The 26,171-nt window shown below is 39.4% G+C and overlaps 1 protein-coding gene across 1 annotated transcript in view; it reads right to left on the minus strand.

Moving 5' to 3' along the window:
• CCDC7 (coiled-coil domain containing 7) overlaps nt 1-26,171 on the minus strand; it is a 415,568-nt gene that overhangs the window by 179,805 nt on the left and 209,592 nt on the right. Inside the window, exons 23-24 of the mRNA XM_064285199.1 lie at nt 9,390-9,500; nt 479-589 (exon numbers count right to left, since the gene is read on the minus strand). Of these exons, the coding sequence (XP_064141269.1) occupies nt 479-589; nt 9,390-9,500 (222 nt within the window). The remainder of the gene's footprint in view (nt 1-478; nt 590-9,389; nt 9,501-26,171) is intronic.

Genomic DNA, 26,171 nt, shown 5'->3' on the forward strand with positions numbered 1-26,171 from the left:
AGTATGCTATTTTTTAGTGGGGCCCCAACCAACAGGATGTCCTGGAAGCTCTCCAACAAGTTACCCAGGATGTCTTTCCCTTGTACCCCAGTGATTCCCATTTGCCATTTAATTTACACTCAGTTCTTCAACTAAAGCCCATGGCAGAAGGACACTGCCACACATCAGGACCTGTCCTCTTGCAGAGCTGGCTGAGAGGTATAGATCCTCTGAGAAATAATTACTGGCCCGCTATTCAGCCTTAGTGGAGACTGAGCAGTTGATTCATGGCAGTGAAACTATCTTCAGTCACAAATTTCAACCAAAGACTTTCAATGCATTTGTTTTTATTTGGCAGTTACCTAATGGTATTCAGTTTTAAGGTCAAAGTATGAAATTTCTATAAAATATATTTTCAAATACATGTTCATAAACAAAATGAAAAAATAATTTGGTGAGTTTAAAATAATTTAAAGCTATCTATAATTATTATACTTACTGCTGTGTTTTCCCCCTCTGGATGTTCTTCGTTTCTTTACTTGAATTTGGGTTTTTGGTACTGAATCTTGATTCTCAAGCATAAGATTTTCATCGGGTACTTCATCATGAGCTACACAATGAGATACATTTAGTCCACTAAATGTAAAAACAGATCTCTCCGGAATCACTAGATTTCCAATTTATAACAAGAGTACAGCAACATTTTCTCTCATTTTTTTAAAAAGCCATAAAAAATTATGACATCCTAGACCTAACATGAAAATTGTGAGGACAGTTTTAGTGGCTATGTGTTGGAGCTGTCTCATTATTTCATCATTACTCCTAGATAGTGAAGATATTTCATACTAGTTTCTAATTTTCACAGGTTATTTAACTTTAGGTAACACACTGGCATAGACCAGACAATGAAAATGCATATGCACAAGATTATTCATTACAGCATTACACGTAACTGCAAAATATTCAAACCCACGTATGTGTTGACGTACAAAGACTGGTTGAATAAACCAAGGTATATACTGTAAGTTATGGTATAGTATAAACCATGGCATATAATGTGGCACAAGAGCTGTAAGAGGAATGAAAAGATCTCCGTAAACTGGCACGGAGGGATACCCAGGAGATAATGTTAAGTGAAAAGAAGCTGAAAACGAGTATATCTAGTATGTAACCTTTTGGTTAAGAAGGGTTGAAATGGAAAAAGTATATTTTATATTAATCTCTAGTTTTCATAAATTAATACTTACTCATAGACCTAACAATGAAATGCATATGCACAAGGTTATTCGCTTCAGCATTATTTGTAATTGTAAAATACACCAAACCACCTAAAAGTTCAATAGTAGACTGGGTCAATAAATTAAAGCAATACTGTACAGTAAAGTGGAAACCCTGGTGGCATAGTGGTTAAGTGCTACGGCTGTGAACCAAAAGGTCAGCAGTTCGAATCCACCAGGCACTCCCTTGGAAGCCATACGGGGCAGTTCTTCTCTGTCTTGTAGGGTCACTATGGGTTGGAATCAACTAGACAGCAGTGAGAGAGGGAGAGATAGTAAAGTAAAAACCATAGTATAAAATGTAGTAGAAATAGCTGTAAGAGGAAAGAAAAAGATCTCCCATAAACTTCCATGTAGAAATTTCCAGAATACAATGTTAATTGTAAAAGAAAATATGTAAGAAAGAAGGAGTTACGGTAATAAAAAAAAAAAATAGAGAAAGAAACAGAAATTTCCCTATTTTTTCAAAGTGAGACAGGAATGATAAACCAGGAAACAACATAGTTGGCTACCGACTGGAGGAGGCTTGAAAGACTGAAAGGCAAGGGGGAGGGATGCCAGAAGGGAGGCTTCTTCTCTAATATATCTTTTTGCATGTTTTGTTTTTTAACGTTTGGAAGAAGGTTAATGTTCTAGATCTTGCAATAACAAAATTACTTAGCAAGGATCAGAAGGGGTAACCAAACTGAAAGAAAACTTAAAACACACAAAATGAACCTACTAGTGGGGAAAAAAAAAAGCACTACTACAAGCAAGCAATGAATACAGTACTTGACATGAATCCTTATTAGTCTTGGGCAAGAGTGTGGAAATGAACTACAAACAAATAATGAAATCTTTTTCATGGGTTTGTTTTGTAGTTGCGTGAGCTAAGCAATTCTGAAACTAATTTAGCAACATTATACCCACTAGAACTCAGCAAATGAGTAAATGTGTTGATGTTGTTCAAAATCAAGATCACACTGTGGAAGAAAGGACATACACACATGCTTTGGAGGAAGGCAAGAATTAGTCCTGCAGGGATGGATTGGAATTGAAATGTGTCAGGGACAACTCATGATTTCTAAAATATGTCCATGCATGTTTATATATGTAAGTAAATACATATATGAATATGTGTGTATGTGTATGTATATGCTGAGGAGTCTCGCTCCGGTCTAAAATACTATTTGTAATCTTCCAAGCCCTACCACGGGCTTTACATGGCAGGCCTCATGGGTAAAAGCTTTCCTCCCACACCAAACTTGATCCACAGCCAGTCATTGCAGTGTCTGGAGGGGGTTGCAGTCAAGGACTTTCCCCTCCCCTTTTTTCTGGCCAGACTATGCTCTTCCTTCTACGTTCATAGCACAGGGGCATCTATTCAGAGGCCACCTTAGGGTAAGGGGTGGAGCTCTGTGGAAACTTTGTTAGGTGCCTGTGCCAAAATCATCCTATCAGAGGGCTCTGAAGACACTTTTCTCCACTCTTAATCAGTATCGAGTACTTCGTGCTTGTAGGCCTTTTCCCATCCCCTCCCTTCAACCCCTGGATCCATAAAACTTCAGGTGACTTTTGTTCAGGCTTCACTCGGCAGTGAGACAATCCCCCTTCCTATACCTGTAGTTCTGACCTGTCCCCAGAGAAGTTCCATGGCGAAGTATGGAAAATGGGGCAGTCAACATCTTTTTCATTTAAACTTCTTGCTTATACTACCATAGTAAGTGATTATAGGCTATACTGCTACTTCCAATTTGGCTATTACCTTAACTGACCACATCGGGCAGCTCTCTCTCTCTCTCTCTGACAAATTGCCCAATGAGCAGCATGGTCAATTAATCACAAAACTTCTCTGCAAAAGCAAAAAGCCTGAAGATTCCAGGGAGCACATTTGGCAGGTGATAGCAGAGTCTATGAGACACTGTTGGAAGATAGGTAGCAGATCGTTTGCAGGAGTCTGAGTGTCCACTGGGCACTGCATGAGCCATGCCAATACATCTTGGCAAATGCTAGCAGACATCGTAGGGCACTCTGTAGACTACTAGTGAATGTAGGCATAAGCTTTTCAGTATTGAGAGAAACTATTGGACTTTCTCTGAAGCCTACAACTCCCTGGTTGAGTTTGTCTGGTGGTTCTAATTTCAGATACAACAAACAGGCTCTATGAAACCTGCTGTTGTTGTTGTTGTTAGGTGCTGCCGAGTCAGTTCTGACTCATAGCGACCCTATGCACAACAAAACCAAACACTGCCTGGTCCTGCGCCATCCTTACAATCATTGTTATGCTTGAGCTTGTTGTTGCAGCCACTGTGTCAATCCACCTCACCGAGGGTCTTCCTCTTTTCCGCTGACCCTGTACTCTGCCAAGCATGACATCCTTCTCCAGGGACTGATCTCTCCTGACAACATGTCCAAAGTATGTAAGACACAGTCTCACCATCCTTCCCTCTAAGGAGCATTCTGGCTGCACTTCTTCTAAGACAGATTTGTTCGTTCTTTTGGCAGTCCATGGTATATTCAATATTCTTCGCCAACACCACAATTCAAAGGCGTCAACTCTTCTTCTGTCTTCCTTATTCATTGTCCAGCCCTCACATGCATATGCTGGGATTGAAAATACCATGGCTTGGATCAGGCACACCTTAGTCTTCAGGGTGACATCTTTGCTCTTCAACACTTTGAAGAGGTCCTTTGCAGCAGCTTTGCCCAATGCAATACGTCTTTTGGTTTCTTGACTGCTGCTTCCATGGCTGTTGATTGTGGATCCACATAAAACGAAACCCTTGACAACTTCAATCTTTTCTCCATTTATCATGATGTTGCTCATTGGTCCAGTTGTGAGGATTTTTGTTTTCTTTACGTTGAGATGTAATCCATACTGAAGGCTGTGGTCTTTGATCTTCATTAGTAAGTGCTTCAAGTCCTCTTCACTTTCAGCAATTAAGATTGTGTCATCTGCATAACGCAGGTTGTTAGCTTTCCTCCAATCCTGATGCCCCGTTGTTCTTCATATAGTCCAGCATCTCGTATTATTTGTTCAGCATACAGATTAAATAGGTATGGTGAAAGAATACAACCCTGATGCACGCCTTTCCTGACTTTAAACCAATCGGGTATCCCCTTGTTCTGTCCCAACAACAGCCTCTTGATCTATGTAAAGGTTCCTCATGAGCACAATTAAGTGTTTTGGAATTCCCATTCTTTGCAGTGTTATCCATAGTTTATTATGATCCACACAGTCAAATGCCTTTGCTTAATCAATAAAACACAGGTAAACATCCTTCTGGTATTCTCTGCTTTCAGCCAGGATCCATCTGAAATCAGCAATGATATCCCTGGTTCCACGTCCTCTTCTGAAACCGGCCAGAATTTCTGGCAGTTCTCTGTTGATATACTGCTGCAGCTGTTTTTGAATGATCTTCAGAAAATTTTGCTTCCGTGTGATATTAATGATATTGTTCGATAATTTCCACATTTGGTTGGATCACCTTCCTTGGGAATAGGCATAAATACGGATCTCTTCCAATCAGTTGGCCAGGAAGCTGTCTTCCACATTTCTTGGCACAGACGAGTGAGCACCTCCAGCGTTGCATCTGTTTGTTGAAACACCTCAATTGATATTCCACCAATTCCTGGAGCCTTGTTTTTCACCATTACCTTCAGAGCAGCTTGGACTTCTTCCTTCAGTACTATCAGTTCCTGATCAAATGCCACCTCTTGAAATGGTTGAATATTGACTAATTCTTTTTGGTATAACGACTCTGTGTATTCCTTCCATCATCTTTTGAGGCTTCCTGCATCATTTAATATTTTCCCCATGGAATCCTTCACTACTGCAACTCGAGGCTTGAATTTTTTCTTTAGTTCTTTCAGCTTGAGAAACGCTGAGCGTGTTCTTCCCTTTTGGTTTTCCATCTCCAGCTCTTTGCACGTGTTATTATAATACTTTATTTTGTCTTCTCGAGAGGCGCTTTGAAATCTTCTGTTCAGTTCTTTTACTTCATGAATTCTTCCTTTTGCTTTAGCTGCTCGATGCTCAAGAGCAAGTTTCAAAGTTTCCTCTGACATCCATCTTGGTCTTTTCTTTCTTTGCTATCTTTTCAGTGACCTCTTGCTTTCCTCACAGATGATATCCTTGATGTCATTCCACAACTCGTCTGGTCTTTGGTCACTAGTGTTCAATGAATCAAATCTATTCTTGAGATGGTCTCTAAATTCAGGTGGGATATACTCAAGGTCATATTTTGGCTCTCATGGACTTGCTCTGATTTTCTTCAGTTTCAGCTTGAACTTGCATATGAGCAAGTGATGGTCTGTTCCACAGTCGGCCCCTGGCCTTGTTCTGACTGATGATATTGAGCTTTTCCATCGTCTCTTTCCACAGATGTAGTCAATTTGATTTCTATGTGTTCCATCTGGTGAGGTCCATGTGTATAGTCGCCGTTTATGTTGGTGAAAGAAGGTATTTGCAATGAAGAAGTCATTGATCTTGCAAAATTCTATCATTTGATCTCTGGCATTGTTTCTATCACCAAGGCCATATTTTCCAACTACTGATCCTTCTTCTTTGTTTCCAACTTTCTCATTCCAATTGCTGGTAATTATCAATGCATCTTGATTGCATGTTTGATCAATTTCAGACTGCAGCAGCTGATAAAAGTCTTCTATTTGTTCATCTTTGGCCCTAGTGGTTGGTGCGTAAATTTGAATAATAGTCGTACTAACTGGTCTTCCTTGTAGGTGTATGGATATTATCCTATCACTGACACTGTTGTACTTCAGGATAGATCTTGAAATGTTCTTTTTGACAATGAATGCAACACCATTCCTCTTCTAGTTGTCATTCCCAGCATAGTAGACTATATGATTGTCCAATTCAAAATGGCCAATACCAGTCCATTTCAGCTCACTAATGCCTAGGATATTGATGTTTATGTGTTTCATTTTATTTTTGACAATTCCCAATTTTCCTAGATTCATACTTCATACATTCCAGCTTCCGATTATTAATGGATGTTTGCAGCTGTTTCTTCTCATTTTGAGTTGTGCCACATCAGCAAATGAAGGTCCCGAAAGCTTTACTCCATTCATGTCATTAAGGTCGACTCTACTTTGAGGAGGCAGGTCTTTCCCAGTCATCTTTTGAGTGCCTTCCAACCTGGGGGGCTCATCTCCCAGCACTATATCAGACAATGTTCCGCTGCTATTCATAAGGTTTTCACTGGCTAATGCTTTTCAGAAGTAGACTGCCGGGTCCTTCTTCCTAGTCTGTCTTAGTCTGGAAGCTCAGCTGAAACCTTTCCTCCATGGGTGACCCTGCTGGCATCTGAATACCGGTGGCATAGCTTCCAGCATCACAGCAACACATAAGCCCCCACAGTACGATAAACTGACAGACACATCTATGAAACCTAAGGAAGTAATTCCTTGACTGCTGTTTACAGTCTTCCGGCCATGGGACCAAAAGTCATCAAAGACCGTGAGCTGAGTTATGCTAGTGACAACTGTTAGCATCAAGCAAGTCCCTGATGATAATGAACAGACTCATAACTATAATACCGTGAGTTATGAGACTTTAATGAAAAAACTGCAGAGCCCTTCAAGATCATTTCACCCAGAGACCCAAAAGACACTTTAGAGAATTGGAGGGTTTACCTTCACGATAAAGGAGGTCATCTTATTGAACCTAGTGATGGAGAGTGGCGTCTTGAGGGAAGCATCATTACATACCCCCTACAATGAGGTAGTGTACACAGTAGATGTTGAGATGTTAACCAGAATCAGATTTCTAGATTCGTTCCTTCCAAGCAGATGGTTTCGAGTGCAATTAAGCCTTCTCATAAGATCAGGTCAATCCATCTGTCAACATTCTGGATCTTAACTGATAAATTCCCAGGCATGACAAAAGCACTACAGCCAAGATACCAAAGATTGACCAGCACAGAGAAGACATAAAGAAAGATAATCCACAGCTCTCTCCTGGACACGATCCATAATGAGTTTCCCAAATTGATCTGTGTCTGGTTACTCAATAATGGGGTATCCAAGGATGTGCTTGGCTATTGAGATCCCCCAAAGGAACTCAGGCCAGACACTGGGCCAAGGGTGGTCGACAGGCACACAAGGGTCTGCTTGACGATGGCCCCTATTCCCTCTCCCCTCTCCATAAATCTGGAAATGAATCAGAGAGCCCTGTAATCTTTTACCCAGACCTCCTGGCTTTCAAAAAAAAAAAAAAAAAAAGACTATTGGTTAGGAGGAGGTGTCTCTGTGCCTGGGGGTAATGGAGACCTTATGCCATAGTCAGAGTTGCAGGGGGAGATGGGGTGAATTGCATTTCTAAGGCCTTGTGATACCAGCACACAGATGACTATGGTCCCTACACCCTTAGGAAGAGAGGAAAAAAGATATTGCTATGTGGCTTGGGATCTAAGGGCACCACCGCTGAGAACCTTACCCAGGCCAACAATGGGTGGATGACTTTGGGCTACTACAAACCTATGTCGTTATGGCCCCACTATCTTAGGTATTGTTAGTACAAATGTATTGTCCATAGGCAACTTATCTTGCATTCATGCCCTGGCCTTCCAGGAATTGCTGCAGTTAGGGCCATTTTAGTAGAGCCTGTGGACAACTGTGAACCTACCCAAGTACAGGATCTTTTTCCAAAAGCTGTATCAACTGCCTGGGGAAAAAAAGAAACAACTTCCCTCACTACTGATCTTAAGGAAGCCAAGATTCTCTGTGAGACTATCTCTCCACTTAATAGTCCCTTCAGCTTGTGTGCAAGGCCTAGGGTGCCTTACCATTGCTTTTAAGTGCTGAATGTCATAGTGCTTCCCTGTCACTTGTGGTACCTGATACTGTGACTGTCACCTAGGCTACTTCTTAAACTAAGGGAACTTGGCATGTAGCAACAATTGACATCATAAATGTCTTACTCAGCATCCTTCTCCACCTGGATGCTTAGGATCAGTTTGTCTTACAGTAGATGGATTGCAATACACCTTTAATTTTCTTCCACAAGAGGACCTAAATTCTCCAACTCCTGTCATCAAAAGATAAACATAGACCTGGAAACAGTCTCGCTCCCAGACTGAGACCTAGGCTTCCACAGTATTGATGACAACCTCTTGGTGGGCTCAGACAAGGGTACCATCAACAAGGACTGGACATTCTGATCACTCTCATGGATAACACAGCTGGGTCATGAATACAGACAAGGTACAAGGACCTAATTCCTGAGCATAATCTGGGAAGAGGTATGACATGTCAGTTAGTGGAGATGACTGCTAAGCTTTTGGCCTTCTCTGCCCAACAAATAAAAGGATATTCAGTGATTGGTGGGGGTATTAGGTAATAGAGCTGTCATACGTCCAATGGGGAGATTTCGATGACTCCCATCTGTTGGGTTACCAGAGAGTACACTAATGTTGAGTAGGGCCCTGACCAATAGGAGGTGCTGGAGGCCCTTCAACAGGCCACCTAAGCTCACTTTCCCTGTGCACCACTGATCATCATTTACCCTTTGAGTTACAGGTCTCAGCAACCTCGAAGTTCACTAATTAGAACCTGTGGGAGAAGGACACCACCACTGTTCAGAGGTGCCCACTGGACTTTTGACCTGAAATTTCACAGATTTTGGCTTAAAGGTACACACCCTTTTGAGAGAAAATTATTGGCCTGTTATTTGGCCTTGATGGATACTGAGCACATGACCCATGGCAGTGAAATAGAGTTACAGTCAGATTTTCCAACCAAAAGCTAATGATAGTTTTCTTTGCTTGTTACCTAAGGATATTCCACTTATTCAGTGTGTAAAATTTCTATAAACTATATGCTCAAATACATGTTCATAAACAAAAGGAAAAAAGATCTTCTGCTGAGTTTAAAATAATTTTTAAAGTTATCTATAATTATTATAAGGAGCCTTGGTGGCATGGCAGTTAAACCACTTGGCTGCTAACTGAAAGGTCAGAGGTTCAAACTCACTGACCTTTCTCTGTGGGAGAAAGATGTGACAGTCTGCTTCCATAAAGATTACAACCTTTGAAACCCTATGGGGCAGTACTACTCTGTCCTATAAGGTCACTATGAGTAGGAAATCAACTCAATGGCAATAGTTTTTTATGGGTTTATAATTATTACACTTACTACTGTGTTTTTCCCCTCTGGAAGTTCTTCGTTTCTTTATCTGAATTTGAGTTTTTGACGCTGAATCTTGATTCTCCAGCATAAGGTTTTCATCAGATCCTTCATCACGAGCTACATAAAAAGATACATTTAGTTCACAAAATAGAAATACAGATCTATTCTGAAATTTCTAATTTCAAAAACTTAATAGTAAGTTTTGAAATTAGAAATATCAGCAGCATTCTCTCCCAATTTTATTAAAAAACTATAAGAAAATTACCATATGTATATCTAACATGAAAATTGTAAGAACAGTTTTAATGGGTGTGTTTTGAGGCTATCCTGTTATTTCATCACTATTCCTGTTGTTGCTGGTGCCATCAAGTCAGTTCCTACTCATAGCGACCCTTTGTACAACAGAACAAAACATTGCCTGGTCCTGCTGCACCATCCTCACGATCGTTGTTATACTTAAGCCCATTGTTGCAGCCACTGTGTCAATCCATCCTGTTGAGGGTCTTCCTCTTTTTTGCTGGCTCTCTACTTCGTCAAGCATGATGTCCTTCTCCAGGGACTGACCCCTCCTGATAACATGTCAAAAGTATGGGGCATTCTGGTTGTACTTCTTCCAAGACAGATTCGTTCATTCTTTTGGCAGTCCATGGTATATTCAATATTCTTCATCAATACCACAAGGTCTTTCCCAAAATGTCATCTGGGTCTGATTACTTGATAATGGGATCATAAAGGATGAGGATGATGGGATCCCCAGCAAGAAACACTTAACCAGGTACTGGGCCTACAGGAGTCAGCAGGTAGCATAAGTATTGTCTGTATGGTGATGACCCCTATGACTAATACAATCTCTGTTCCCTCTGCCCTTCTGAGTGAATCTGCAGATGAATTTGAGAGCCTTGTAAACTTTTACCCAGATCTATCAGCTCTCAAAAGTAAACAAGGGGTTATGCCTAGGTCCCTCTGTCCATAGGGGCAACAAAAGACCCTAGGCCAATATCAGTCTTCATTGGAGAAGTGGGGTAGAATTTAATTTCTTGGGCCTTTGGATAAAAAAAAACAAACCTGTTGCCATTGAGTCAATTCCGACTCATAGCAACCATATAGGACAGAGTAGAACTGCCCCCATGGAGTTTACAGGGAGCAGTTGGTGGATTTGAACTGCCAGCCTTTTGGTTAGCATCCATAGCTCTTAACCACTGCACCATCAGGCCTTTGGATACTAGTGTACAAATGACCCTGGCATCAGGATGAGGAGAAAACAGATAATGCTGTCTGGTTTGGGATCTGAGGCCTTCACTACCTCACCGAGGCCAGACAATAGGTAGGTCCCTATTGTTGGCTACAAATTTCCATTGTTACGGCCCCCACTCTTGAATGTATTATTGGCATGTGGAGGACCATGCCTATCTGAACTTAGCACAATCGTCTCCCCTAAAACAACATTGGCTGCCTGGTGGAGAAAAAGAAATAACTGCCCACACTGCTGAGCTTAAGGAAGAAAAGTTCTCCATGAAACTATTTCTATCCTCAGTAGCCTTATCTGACCTATTCTTAAGGCCTCAGTGCCCAGTGACTCACCATTGATTATATCACTCAATGCTATAATGCTGCCACGGGTATCTGAGGTACTGGGTCTCGTGACTGTCAAAGAAGCTATTGTCCAAGCTGAGGAACTTAGGTATGTAGCTACTGATGCCAAAAATGCCTTATTCAGGATCCTTGCCCACCAAGATGATCAAGATCAGTTTGCCTTTATGTTGAAAGGGTTGCAATACACCTTTAATGTCCTTCCACAAGGCTTCCTAAATTCCCTGACTATCTGTCATCATCAGTGGGTAAGCCATGACCTGGAAAAGTCCTGTTCCTGGAGGAGCACTCCCTCTCCACTATATTGATAACATACACCTAGTTTGTCCAGAGACGGGCAACACCAAAGAAGAACTGGGCCCCCACTAGGCCACATGTGGCAACACAGCTGGGCCATTAATACAGATAAGGTACAATGTCCTAGTAACTCAAAAACTAAACCCATTGCTATCCAGTTGATTAAGTGTTATTCCTGAGTTTGATCTGAGGACAGGTACACTGTGTCATTCCAGAAGAGATGATTGCCAAGTGTTTTTGCCCTCTCTGTTCATCAAATAAAAATAAGGGCCAGCTACTGGTACTCTCTCGTTCCCTGTGTGGGTTTTTTTACTGGTACTCTCTCGTTCCCTGTGTGGGGAGCTAGATGGTACCCATCTATCAGGTTACCTCAAGGCTGCCCCTTTAAGTGGAGCTTCATTCATGAGGATGCCCAGTCATTCTTCTACTGGTCACCCAGGCCACCTAGCCCCTGGGCCCCAGACATCCAGATTTGCCATTACAGCTCTCCACAACTGCTCAGTTGGCCAATCAGAGCAGAACAAGACCGTCACAGTCAGAGGTGCCCACTGGGCTTTGACCTGTGATTTCATGGAATGGGCTAAAAGGTACACACCCTATGAAATATTATTAGCCTGTTATTGGCCCTTGGTGAATTCTGATCGCATCACTCATGGCTATGAAATAGTACCAATAATTTTTCTTATTATACTTACTTTTGTGTTTTTCCCCTCTGAAAGTTCTTTGTTTCTTTACATTCATTTGAGTTTTTGAATCTTGATTCTCAACGATAAAATTTTCATCCAGCATATCATCTTGAGCTAAGTAAAGAGACGCATTTAGTTCACTAAATAGAAAAACAGATCTATCGTGGAATCTCTAGATTTGAAATTCATAGTAAGTGTACAGCAACTGTACAAGTGTACAGAAATTTTCTCTCATACTATAGTTATAAGAAAATTACTACATGCAAGATGTGACATGAAAAGTGTGAGGACAGTTTTGATGAGTGTATGTGAAAGCAATTTCATTATTTCATTGATATCTCTAAGCATCAAATATATTTTGTATTAATATCTAGTTTTATAGGTTAACACATATTCATAGACCAAACAGAACCAAGCATATTTTCATCATGAGCTGCATAAAGAGATGCATTTAGTCCACTAAATAGAAAAACAGATTTATTGTGAAATCTCTATATTTCAAATTTATAACAAGCTGCATTTTCTCTTATTTTAAAAAAATTACAAGCAAATTACCATATGCTATAACTGACATAAAATCTGTGAGGACAGTTTTAATAGGTATATTGAACCTCTCATTATTTCATACAATGGTAAGTAAAAAACAAAAATTATATAATTGCTACATTTCAGGCAAGAAAGAATGGGAAGTAAGAAAAAATTTCATATACAGAGAAACAGATAGATACTTACCTTTACAAAATGGAACACAGGAAACATAAATCAGAAAACAATATAGTTACCTAGAAGAGGTGGGGGTAGGATTGAGGAATTGAAGAGGAAGAGATTTGGAAGGAATGATATGTCTGTACGTATACTTTTTGCATGTTTTTACCTTTTGAAGTACATTAATGTTCTACATTGTCGGATAAAAAAACTAAATCCACAAGGATAAGGAAAGTAAGCAAAACTGAAAACAAAAGTAAGCAAAAAACCTCCTGAAGAGAAGGAAAAAAATGCACAAAATCCAAGAAACTCATATAAAGCCAGTGAAAATTATATATGCTTTCATTCTTGGGCAACAGTGTGAGAGCACACTGCAAAAAAAAAATCACAGAATATTTTTAGTAGATTTGTTTTGGGAGTGGCATGAGCTAAGAATTTCTGAAACCATTTCAGAAGCATTTTAGGATTGAGCAAACGAGTAAGTAAATATATGGATGTTGTTTGGAGTCAGGATCACATTGTGGGAGAAAGGACATATCCATATGAAATGGAGGAAGACAAAATGAGCTTTGCAAAGTTGGTCTGGAAATGAAGGTGTTAGTGAGATCATATGACTTGTAAAATATGTCTATGTATGTGTGTACATGTATGTGTAGGTATATGTGTATATACATATGTGCATCTTTAAATACTGAGTGTCACTACAGGGTAAAATCCCATTTGTGATCTTTCAGGCTTAAACATAGGCAGTTATGCTGACTTTACATGGCAGGGCTTCTGACTGAAAGCTGCCCTTCCCTAACTCAATATGGTGTACAGCCACTGCATTGCAGTCTTTGAAGAGAGTTACAGTCAAGCACTTAGCCCTCCAAGGTTGGCAATAATCTTACACACACCTACATTCCTAGCCCAGGCACATCCATTCTCAGGACTTGCTTTGGGTGGCTGGTTATCAGTGAGACATTTATTATTCAGGTGCTTCTGCTGAGTCCACCTCATAAAAGAACTTTAAGTCACTTTTCTCCGTTCTTAGTCTTCATTACTTTTGCTCTCCTAGCTCTTCTTCCATACACACAAAGACTTCCCCTGGCCCTCAGATCCATAAAACAGCAGGTTCCTTTTATTCAGGGCTCCCTTGGCAATGAGACAATCCCCCTGTCTATAATGACATATCTAACTCTTCCCTTGTGCCATCCCAGGGCTAAAAATGAAACACTGGAGGAGCCAGCATCTTTTCCTGTTTAGCCTCAAGCTTGTACTATCACAGTAAGTTAATAAAAGCATGTAAGGTACATAGAAAGCATCCCCTCATCCTCATAACAAGAAAAAAGGTAAAAATCTCAACACCAGTAATTTCTAGATTCATCAGAAAGCTGAGGGCACAGAGGAAACCACTGCCCCAAAAGTGGAGAGACAGAGAGAGACAATTACAGAGAATCACTGCTTACCTGAAGCAGCTGCCAGCTGAGCCAGCATTGGGTAGGAATATTTAAAGGACAATTGAGTAGTTGCTGGAGCCTAAGTATGGATAAGCTTGAGAGATAAAAACTCTTAGAAGGAACAAAGAAAATGTCCGCAGCATAAAAATAAAGCACTACAAAATGACTACAATAAACTCACACCTATCAATAATTACACTGAATGTAAATAGCCTAAATGCACCCATAAAGAGACAGAGAGTGACAAAATGGATTAAAATATAAAAAATTTAAAAAAAAACAGGATCCATCAATATGCTGTCTACAAAAGACACACCTTAGAAACAAAGACATAAATTTATTAAAAATTAAAGAATGGAAAAAAATATTTCAAGCAAACAGTTACCAAAAAAGAGCAAGAATGGCAATACTAATCTCAAATAAAACAGACTTTAAAACAAAATCCACCATAAAAGACAAAGAAGGGCATTATATAATGATTAAAGGGATGATCCATCATGAAGACATAACCATAATAAATACCTACACACCCAATGACAGGGCTCCAAAATACAGAAACTCTAAAAGCACTGAAAAGAGAAATTGACAGTTCCACAATAATAGTAGGAAACTTCAACACATCACTCTCAATAAAGGACAGAACATGTAGAAAGAAACTCAACAAAGATACAGAAGAGCTAAAGGGCACAGTCAGCCGACTTGACGTCATAGACATATATAGAACACTCCACCAACAGCTGCAAAATACACACTCTTTTCCAACACGCATAGAACACTCTCTAGAATTGACCACATCTTAGGCCATAGAGGAACCCGCAACAAAATCCAAAACATTGAAATTACACAAAGTATCTTCTCTGACCACAGTGCCATCAAGGTAGAAATTAACAAAAGAAAGAGCAAGGGGGAAAAAATTACATGGAAACTGAATAATACCCTGCTTTTAAAAACCACTGGATAATAGAAGAAATCAGAGATGGAATAAAAAAAAAAAATCCTAGAATCAAATGAAAATACATCATACCAAAAACTTTGGGACACAGTAAAGACAGTCCTCAGAAGTCAATTTATAGCAATAGATGCACACATAAAAAGAAGAAAGGAACAAAATCAAAGCAATAGCTACACAACTTGAAAAATAAAAAGAGAGGGAAAAAAAAAAAAGCCCAAAGCCACCAGAAGAAAGGAAATAATAAATATCAGAGCAGAAATAAATGAAATAGAGAAACAATAGAAAGAATCAACAAAATCAAAGTTGGTTTTTTGAAAGGATCAACAAAATTGACAAACCACTGGTGAAATTGACAAATGAAAAACACAAGAGGACACAAATAACTCAAATAAGAAATGAAATGGGGGACATTACAACACACCCAACTGAAATAAAAAGGATCTTAACAGAGTATTATTAAAAACTACACTCCAACAAATTTGAAAAGCTAGAGGAAATGGACAAATTTCTAGAAAGACACTACCTACCCAAACTGACATAAAATGATGTTGAAAATCTGAACAGACCCATAACAAGAGAAGAGATTGAAAAGGTAATTAAAAAAAAAAAAAAAAAAAAAACTCTCAACAAAATAAGCCCTGGCCCAGATGGTTTCACTGGAGAATTCTACCAAACATTCAGAGAACAGCTTACGCCAGTACTACTCAAGCTATTTCAGAACACAGAAAAGGAAGTGATACTTCTAAATTCATCCTATGAAGCCAACAAAACCCTGAGACCAAAACCAGGCAAAGATGCTCCTCCAAAAAAATTACAGACTAATATCTCTTATGAACATAAATGCAAAAATTTTCAATGAAATTTCAGCCAATAGAATTCAGCATCATATCAAAAATGATACACCACGACCAAGTAGAATTCACACCAGGTATACAAGGATGGTTCAACATTAGAAAAACAATCAACATAATCCACCACATAAATAAAAAGAAAGAAAGGAATCACATGGTTATCTCAATCAACATACAAAAGGCATTCCGCAAAGTCCAACACCCATTCCTGATAAAAACTCTCAATAAAATAGGTATGCAAGTGAAATTCCTCAACATAATAAAGGACACCTACGCGAAGCGAACAGCCAACATCATTTTTAGCAGAGAGGCTGAAAACATTTTCCTTGAGAACAAGAACAAGACAAGGATGTCCTTTATCACCACTCCTATTTAACATTGTGCTGGAAGTCCTAGCTAGAGCAATAAGGCAAGACAAGGAAATGAAGTGCATCCAAATTGGTAATGAAGAAATTAAACTGTCTGTATTTGCAGATGAAATGATAACACCCACCCACTGCCATGACACTATACATAAAAAGCCCAAAAGACTCCACAAGAAAACTACTGGAACTAATAGAAAGGTTCAGCAGAGCAGCAGGATACAAGATAAACAAAAATCAGTTGGATTCCTATATGCCAATAAAGAGAATGATGAAAAGGAAATCAGGAAAACAATACCATTTATAACAGCCCCTAAAAAAATAAAATACTTAGGAATAAATCTAACCAGGGATGTAAAAGACCTATACAAAGAAAACCACAAAATACTACTGCAAGAAACCAAAAGAGATCTACATAACTGGAAAAATGTACCATGTTCATTGATAGGTAGACTCAACATTGTGAAAATGACAATTCTACACAAAGCAATTTACAAATAAATGCAGTCCTGATCCAAATACCAACAACATTCTTTAAAGAGATGGAAACACTAATCCTTAATTTTATAAAGTTAAAGGAAAGGGAAGAAGCCCTGGATAAGCACTATTGAAGAAGAAAGTAGAAGGACTCACACTACCTGACCTCAGAACATACTATACAGCTATGGTAGTCAAAAGAGCCTGGTACTGGTACAACCAGAGATACATTGACTAATGGAACAGAATTGAGAACGCAGATCATTGACAAGGGCCCAAAGTTCATCAAATGGGGAAAAGACAATGTTTATAACAAATTGTGCTGACCAAACTGGATGTCCACCTGCAAAAAAGTGAAACAGGACCCATACCTCATACCATACACAAAAACTAATTCAAAGTGGATCAAAGACCTAAATATTAAGCCCAAAACTATAAATTTCATAGAAGAAAAATAGGATCAACACTAGATACCCCAATACATGGCATTAACAAGATGCAAACCATAATCAACAACACACAAACTCCAGAAGATAAGCTAGATAATTGGGATTTTCTAAAAATTAAACACTTATGCTCATCAGAAGACTTCACCAAAAGAGTAAAAAGAGAACCTACAGCCTGAGAAAAAAAAATTGGCTATTACAGATCACACAAAGATCTAATCTCCAAAATCTACAGGAAAATCCAGCACCTCTACAACAAAAAGAAAATAATTGAATCAAAAAATGGGCAAAGGAAATGAACAGACACTTCACCAAAGAAGACATTCAAGTGGTCAACAGATACATGAGGATATGCTTGCAACCTCTACCCATTAGAAAAATGCAAATCAAAACCACAATGAGATAACATCTCATCCTGGCATTACCAGCATGGATCAAAAGAAAAAAGAAATAACAAATGTTGGAGAGGCTGCATGGAAACTGGAACTCTTATATATTGCTGGAGGGAATGCAAAATGATACAACCATTTTGGAAAAGGATATGGTGCTTTCTTAGAAAGCTAGTAATAGAAATACCATATGATTCAACAATCCCACTACTAGGAAAATATCCTAGAGAAATAAGAGTTGTCACACAAATAGACATATGCTCACTCAAGTTCATTGCAGCATTGTTCACAACAGCAAAAAGATGGAAACAGCCTAGATGTCCACCAGCAGATGAATGCATAAAGAAACTGTGGTATATATACACAATGAAGTATTAAATAAAGAGCAATGATGAATCTGCAAAGCAGCTCATAACATGGATGAATCTGGAGCGCATGATGCTGAGTGAAATAAGTCAATCACAAAGGACAAATATTGTATGAGACTACTACTGTAAAAACTCATGAAAAGGTTTACACACAAAAAGAAACAATCTTTGATGGTTACGAGGGATGGGAGAGGTGGGATGGAAAAACACTAAACAGACAACAGATAAGTGGTAACTTTGGTGAAGGGTAAGACAGTACACAATACTAGGGAAGCCAGGACAACTTGTACAATGCAAGGTTTTGGAAGCTCCATAGACACATCTAAATTCCCTGAGGGACCAAATTGCTAAACTGAGAGCTGTGAAGACCATGGTCTTGGGGAACATCTAGCTCATTTGGCATAACGTAGTTTATAAAGAAAATGGTCTACATTCTACTTTGTTGAGTAGCGTCTGGGGTCTTAAAAGCCTATGAGTGGCCATCTAAGATGCTCCAATGGTCTCACCCCTTCAGGAGCAAGGAATAATGAAGAAAACTAACCATACAAGGGAAAGATTAGTCCAAAGGACTAATGGAACACATCTACCACGGCCTCCACCAGACTGAGTCTAGTATAGCTAGATGGTGCCTGGCTACCACCAATGACTGCTCTGACAGGGGTCAAAATAGAGGGTCCTGGACAGAGCTGGAGAAAAATGTAGAACAAAATTCTAACTCACAAAAAAAGACCAGACTTACTGGCCTGACACAAACTTCAGAAACCCTGAGAGTATGGCCCCCAGATACTCTTTTAGCTCAGTAATGAAACCACTCCCGAGGTTCACCCTTCAGCCAAAGATTAGACATGCCCATAAAAAGAAACGATACTATACTGGCACATTGGCCCATCGGCAAGGACTAGAAGGCAGGAGGGGCTAGGAAAGCTGGTAATAGGGACCCCAAGGTCAAGAAGGGAGAGTGTTGACATGTTATGGGGTTGTTAACCGATATCATAAAACAATATGTATACTAAGTGTTGAATGAGAAAATAGTTTGTTCTGTAAACCTTCATCTAAAGTACGATAACAAAGGAAAAAAAAACTCTTGGAAGCCAAATCTTGGGGTAGCCTTCACACATTCATGTGGTCACCTTCAGAAGTTCTACTAGGTTTTCACTGTGAAGCTCAAAGAAAAATTTTCTTACGTTTTTGATGGGGGATGGGAAAAGTAACCATTCTGAAATGGCGCTCTGCTCCTTGACAATGACTTTCCTCACGGGAAACCCTTTACTAGAGCCTAGCCAACAAGGGTTTTATTAGAGCCTATGAGTTGGAATTGACTCAATGGCAATGGGTTTTTTTGGACTAACCAACTTGAAGGACTGGAAATATTCAGCTTTAGTCCCATCTACCCTTCCACGTGGGGAAGGGAAATTCCCAACTACAGCTCCCTCTAGCATTGGACTTGGGGGAAAGAAAATACCCAACTCCAGGTTACTCTAGCCTTCCAGTTTAACCTAAGGGGTGGCAGAAAAAAAGCTGAGAAATACTTGTGAAAGTCACAACACAGGAGCATAGGGTCACTAAAAGACTTTCACCTAATCATAGACTGTAAGAATGCTTCTTCCCCACACCTTATGACCACATCAACATCAACAGAACTTTACAACTGAGACAAACCTCAGTTATTCTTACCTGATATATCATGTATAGCTTTCAACAAAGAAAATTACAAGGCGTGCTAAAAAGAAAAAAAAAGTCTGAAGAGATAGGGCAAACATCAGAATCAGACTCAGATATGGCAGAGATGTTAACACTATCACACCAGAAATTTAAATTTAGTACAGTGGTTAAGCACTCAGCTACTAAGCAAAAGGTCAGCAGTTCAAACCTATCAGCCACTCCATAGGAGAAAAATGTGGCAATCTGTTCCACAAAGATTTATGGCCTTAGAAACCCTATATGGGGTCACTATGAGTCGGAATCAACTCAGTGGCAGTGGGTTTGGTTTTTGGTTTATGATCAGGGTATTGAGGGCTCTGACAGAAAAAAAAAAATGGACAACATGGGTACTGTAAGCAAAGACAGTGAAATTCTAATAAATATTCAAAATGAAATGCTAAAAACAAAAACATTAACAGAAATGAAGAATGCCTTTGATGGGCTCATTAGTAGATCAGACATGATCAAGGGGAGAATCAGTGAGCTTGAAGACATGTCAGTAGAAACTTCCCAAACTAAAAACCAAAGAGAAAAAGACTGAAAGAAAAAAGAAACAGAATATTTGAGAGCTGCGGGACAATTATAAAAGGTGTAACTTATACATAATGAGAATACCAGAGGAAGAGAGAAAAAAACAAAAAAAGGATATATTTGAAGTTAATAATGGCTGAGAATTTTCCAAAACTGTTAACAGACATCAAACCACAGATCCAAGAAGCCCAGAGAATATCAAATAAGATAAATATCAAAAAAATCCTACACCTAGGTATATCATATTCAAACTACAGAAAATCAAAGAAAAAGAAAAAATCTTGCAAGAAGCCAGAGGAGAAAAACACCTTACCCACAAAAGAACAAGGAAAAAATTACATTCGGACTTCTCTCCAGAAACGACGCAAGCAAGATGACAGTGCAATAAAATATTTAAAGACTTGGAAGGAAAAAAAAAAACCTAAAATTTTGTAACCAGAGAAATTATCCTTCAAAGTAAAGATACTTTTTCAGATGAACAAAAATTGAGTGACTTTCTCACCACTAGACTTGCCTTTTCAACAGAATTCACAAATTATTGAACAATATCATTAGTATATACAAGTAAAATTTTGCTGAAGATAAGACAAAAATGGTTGCAGGAGTACATTGACAAGAAACTGCCAGAAATTCAAGCCAAATTTAGAGGAAGACGTGGAATGAGAAGCCTCATTGCTGATGTCAGATGGATCCTGGCTGAAAGTAGAGAATCCCAGAAAGATGTTTACCTGTGTTTTATTGAATACGCACAGGCACTCAACTGTGTGAATCATAACAAATTATGGATAACATTGTGAAGAATGGGAATTCGAGAACACTTAATTAAGGTCTTGTGGAATCTGTCCACAGACCAAGAGGCAGCCACTGGAACAGAACAAGGGTATACTGCATGGTGTAAAATCAAGAAGGGTGTATGTCAGGGTTGTACCCTTACACCATAGTCACTGAATTGTAAACTGAGCAAGGGGTTGGGAATACTGTTACAAAGTACCTGTACTAACCATTAAGTGGTATAGTGTTATCTGAAAAGTGGACCTACATTAGTTGTAAATGTATATTGCAAATTCTAAAGCAACCACTAGTGGAAAAAAAAATACTTAAAGCAGTATAACTGGTATGCTAACAGATAAAATAAATGGAGCCATACAAGTTGCTTAATTACAACTAGAAAAGGAAAAAAAAAAAACTGAAGTGAAGAGAAAAAAATACACAAAGAACAACAGCAACAAATAGCAAATATAGTAGATATTAATTCAACTACATCAATGCTGTTTTTGTTGTTGGTAGGTGCCATCCAGTCATTTCTGACTCATAGCGACCTATATACAACAGAACGAAGAACTGCCTGGTCCTACACCACCCTCATAATCATTGCTATGTTTGAGCCCATTGTTGCAGCCACTCTGTCAACACATCAATAATTGCTTTAAATGTGAATGTTCTAAATATACCATTAAAAGACACAGATTAAAAGTAAAGGGATGGAGAAATACATACCATGCTAACACTAATCAAAGGAAAGGTGAGGTCTCTATATTAATTTCAGACAAAGCAGTTTCAGAGCAAGAAAAACTATAAGGGATAAAGACAGGCATTACATAATGGTAAAGGGATCAATTCTCCAAAAAGACATAATCCTTAATGTGTATGCACCTAACCTCAAAGCATCAAAATACATGCAGCAAAAACTGACAGAAATGCAAAAACGAATAGATAAATCTACTATTACAGTTAGAGATTTCAATGCCTCTCTATCAGTAATTGACAGATCCAGCAGGCAGAAAATGAGTAAGGATATAGTTAAACTGAACAGCACCAGCTGGACGTAATTAACATTTATAGAATACTTTATCCAACAGAAGCAGAATATACACTCTTCTCAAGCTCACATGGAACATTCACCAGGATAGACTATATCCTGGGCCATAAAACACATCTTAACAAATTTGAAAGGATAGAAACATACAAGGTATGTTCTCAGACCACAATGGAATTAAACTAGAAATCAATAACAGAACTATAGCTGAAAAATCTCAAAATAACTGGAGCTTAAACAACACACTTCTAAATAATACATGGATCAAAGAAGTCTCAAGAGAAATTTTAAAATATTTTTAACTAAATTAAAAAAACAACTTATTAAAATGTATGGGATGCAGGAAAAGCAGTGCTTACAAGAAAATTTATAGTACTGAATGCATATATTAGAAAAGAAGAACAATCTAAAATCAAGAGTCTGAACTTATACATTAGGGAACTCAAAAAAGAACAAGTTAAATCCAAAGTAAGCAGATGATAAGCAATAATAAAAATAAGATCATAAATCAGTGAAATCAAAAAGAGGAAATTAACAGAAAAAAATCAATGAGATCAAAAGCTGGTTCTTTGAAAATATCAATAAAAATGAGAAACTACTAGATAGGCTAAGTAAGGGGGGAGTAAGAACACATAAATTACTAATATTAGAAATGCATAGGAATCATCACAAATGATCCCCAGGGTATTAAAAAGGCATATTATGAACAGCTGTATATGCACAAATTTGATAACCTAGATGAAATGGACGAATTCTTTGAAGAACACAGCTTACCAAAACTCACACAAGGAGAAACAGATCACCTGAATAGGCCTATAACTTTAAATAAATTAAGTAAACAATTAACAGCCTTCCAAAACAGAAAGCACCAGATCCAGATGGTTTCACCGGCAAATTCTACAAAGTATTTAAAGAATTAACACCAATCCTTCTTAAACTCTTCCAAAAAACAGAAGGTGGAATACTTCCCAACTCATTCTATGAGGCCAGCTTTACCGTAATACCAAAATCAGACAAAGACATTACTAGGAGGGAAAACCACAGACCAATGTCTCTCAAGAACATAGATGTAAAAAATCCTTACTACACTGAACGCAAACAACGTATAAAACGAATTATACGCCATGACCAAGTAAGATTTATCCCAAGTATGCACGGCTGGTTCAACACACAATTCATCATATCAACAGGCTAAAGAAGAAAAATCATACAACAATGTGCAGCCGCTACCACCCACAGCTGAGAGCCCACAAGTGGCCTGAGCTCCCCCGTGTCCCTGCGAGCGGCCTCTGTGCCAGGAGTGAAAGGCCGCACGGCTGCTGTGCAAACGAAGCCAGGAGAAGGGAAACCAGGAGGTGGAGGGGGGGGGGGAGAAAAAGGTGCTCCCGTGACTGGAGCCCCCCTGCTCATTCTTCCTGGGGATTCAAGGTCTTTAAAACCATTAGGGGGAAACAATGAAAAAAAAAAGGAGAGCCGCTTTCTCTTTAAGAAAAAAAAAACTTTATATGACCATGTGCACACATGCAAGTGGACCCTGCCCAAAAGGATCCTATGCAGCGCATGACCGTAGCATACCCATAAAACAGAACCAAACCCAGCCCATTGCTGATGAGTCAATTCCGACATCCATACCAAAACCAAAAACCACACACATTGCTGTTGAGTCAGTTTTGACTCATGGCAACTCTATGAGTTACAGTGGACAACTTCTCCACAGGGTTTTCTTAGCTGTAATCTTTGGAAGCTGATCACCAGGGCTTCCTCTGACTATGCCACTGGGTGAGTTTGAACACCCAACCTTTAGGTTAGTAGTCAATGCAAACCGTTTGTGCCACCCAGGACCTTACACCCATACAACAGTATAGTGTGTATAGTGTTCAGTGATAAAAAGAAATGAGCCATCAAGCCAAAAAATCACATAAAGGAACCTTAAAAACGGACTGCTAAGTGAAAGAAGCTAGTCCAAAAAAAGCTAAGTACTGTATGGTTCCAAATATATGACATTCTGGAAAAGGCTAAACAATAAAAAAAAAAAAAAAAGATCAGTGGTTGCCAGAGTGGAGAGGAGGGGGAGGTGAGGGAGGGATGAACAGGTGGAGCACAGGGCATTTTTTAGGGCAATGAAACTCTATGATACTGTAATGGCGGATACAGGGCATTATGCATTTGTTAAAACATATAAGACTGCACAACACAAACAGTGAACCCTAATGTGAATTACGGACTTTAGTTAATAATAACATATCAACACTGGCTCCTCATCTGTAACAAATATACCGCAGGATGGCAAGATATTAATAAAAGAACTTACGTGCAAGGGACAGAGAGTATATGGAAACTCTGTACTTTCTGAACATTTTTTTCTATAAACCTAAAACTGCTCTAAAAAGTAAAGTCAACTTAAAAATGGTAGCGGGGTGCTCTCTCTTCGATGACCTGGATAAAGGCCTTTATAAAAAGATGCCTGGGTCTGATTAGTCAATAATGGGGTTTCAAAAGGAAGAGTGTGATGGGCTCCCCAACATGCCACTCATGACCAGGTACTGGACCTTGAGGGGACGATAGGTGGCCCCACTAGGGTCCACTTGGTGACAGCCCTATGACTAATACAAGTGCTATTCCCATGCACCTCCCAGGGAATCTGAAGGTGGATCATAGAGTCCCATCAACTTTTATCCAGACCGCTTGGCTCTCAAAAATAAATAAGACTAGGGGATAGAGTACCGAGACAGAGTGACCTCATAACCACATCAGAGTTCATGGGCTACCAGGGAGAATCCCACTTCCTGGCTCTTTTGGAGACTTATGTACAGGTGCCTATGATTCCCACATTCCTGATACCAGGATGGCTTGGAAACAGGTAATGCTCTCTGCTTTGAGGTCAGAAACCACTACTACCAGGACCCTAACCCAAACCAAATAATGGGTGGGTCCCTTCAGGCCCCAACAAACCTCCATTGTTACGGCCCCCACTGTTGTATGTATTAGTATAGATGTATTGTCCACCTGCACCCTGGCTTGCCTTTACCTCCGACCCTTATGGAAATTACTACGGGTAGGGCCATTTCGTAAGGCATATGGATGACTGTGTACTTACTTGACTACTGGGCAGAGCCTCATTTTTTTCCAAAATTAATATCGACTTTCTGCGGTAAAAAAGAAGTAACTGCCCTCACTGCCTATGTTATGGAAGCTGAAGTTCTCATGAAACTAGTTCTCGTTCAATAGCTCTGTCTGGCATGTGCGCAAGGCCTCAGATGCCTGAAGACTCACCGCTGATTACAGGCACTCAAAGTTGAAGCATCACCATTGGGCCTGATAATACCTGACATTGTGACTCACATAGCTCAGGGAACTTGGTATGCAGCAAAAATATCACAAATTCCATATTCAGTGTCTCCATCCACTCAGATGCTCAGGGTAAGTTAGCCCTTATGTAGAATGGGTTGCAACATACCTTTAAGGCCCTTATACAAGGGTATCTAATTTCCCCTACTCTTTGTTATCAATAGGCAGACTGTGACCTCGGGAAAAAAAAATCCCACTCCCAGTGGGAGCATTAGCCTTCCACCATATGCATGAAAAGGTGGGCACCACCCAGAAAGGATTGTACACACTGATAACCCACATATGGCAACATAGTGAGGTCATTAATACAGACAAGGTGCAATTAAATCAACAAGGTTATGAGTGGATTCTTGATCAAAATCTGGAAAGATACATATCTCAATCCAGACGGGATGACTGCCAAGCATTTGGCCCTTTCTGCCCAACAATTAAAAAGAAGGTCTATCAATGGGTGGAACTATTTGCCTCTGGCACTCTCACACTCCCCATGTTGGAATCTTGATGGTACCCATCTATTGAGTTACCAGATGGCCATTATCTTTAAGTAGAGAACCAATGAACAGGATGCTTTAGTTGCCCTCCATCAGGCCTTTTCCCTAGGCCCCACAGATTCACATATGACATTTGAGTTCACCAACTGGAATCTGTGCAGGGCACCATCACAGGTCAAAGGCACTCACTGGACTTTTGAATCCATAATTTCATGGAGTCAGCTAAAATGTGTACATCCTGTAAGAGACAATAGCCTGTGATTGGGCCTTGATGGATACTGAGTACATGACCCATGGCTAGGAAACAGACTTACCACCAGAAACTCTAACCAAAAGTTA

This window comes from Loxodonta africana, chromosome 4, assembly GCF_030014295.1.
Source record: "Loxodonta africana isolate mLoxAfr1 chromosome 4, mLoxAfr1.hap2, whole genome shotgun sequence".
Lineage (NCBI taxonomy): Eukaryota > Metazoa > Chordata > Mammalia > Proboscidea > Elephantidae > Loxodonta > Loxodonta africana.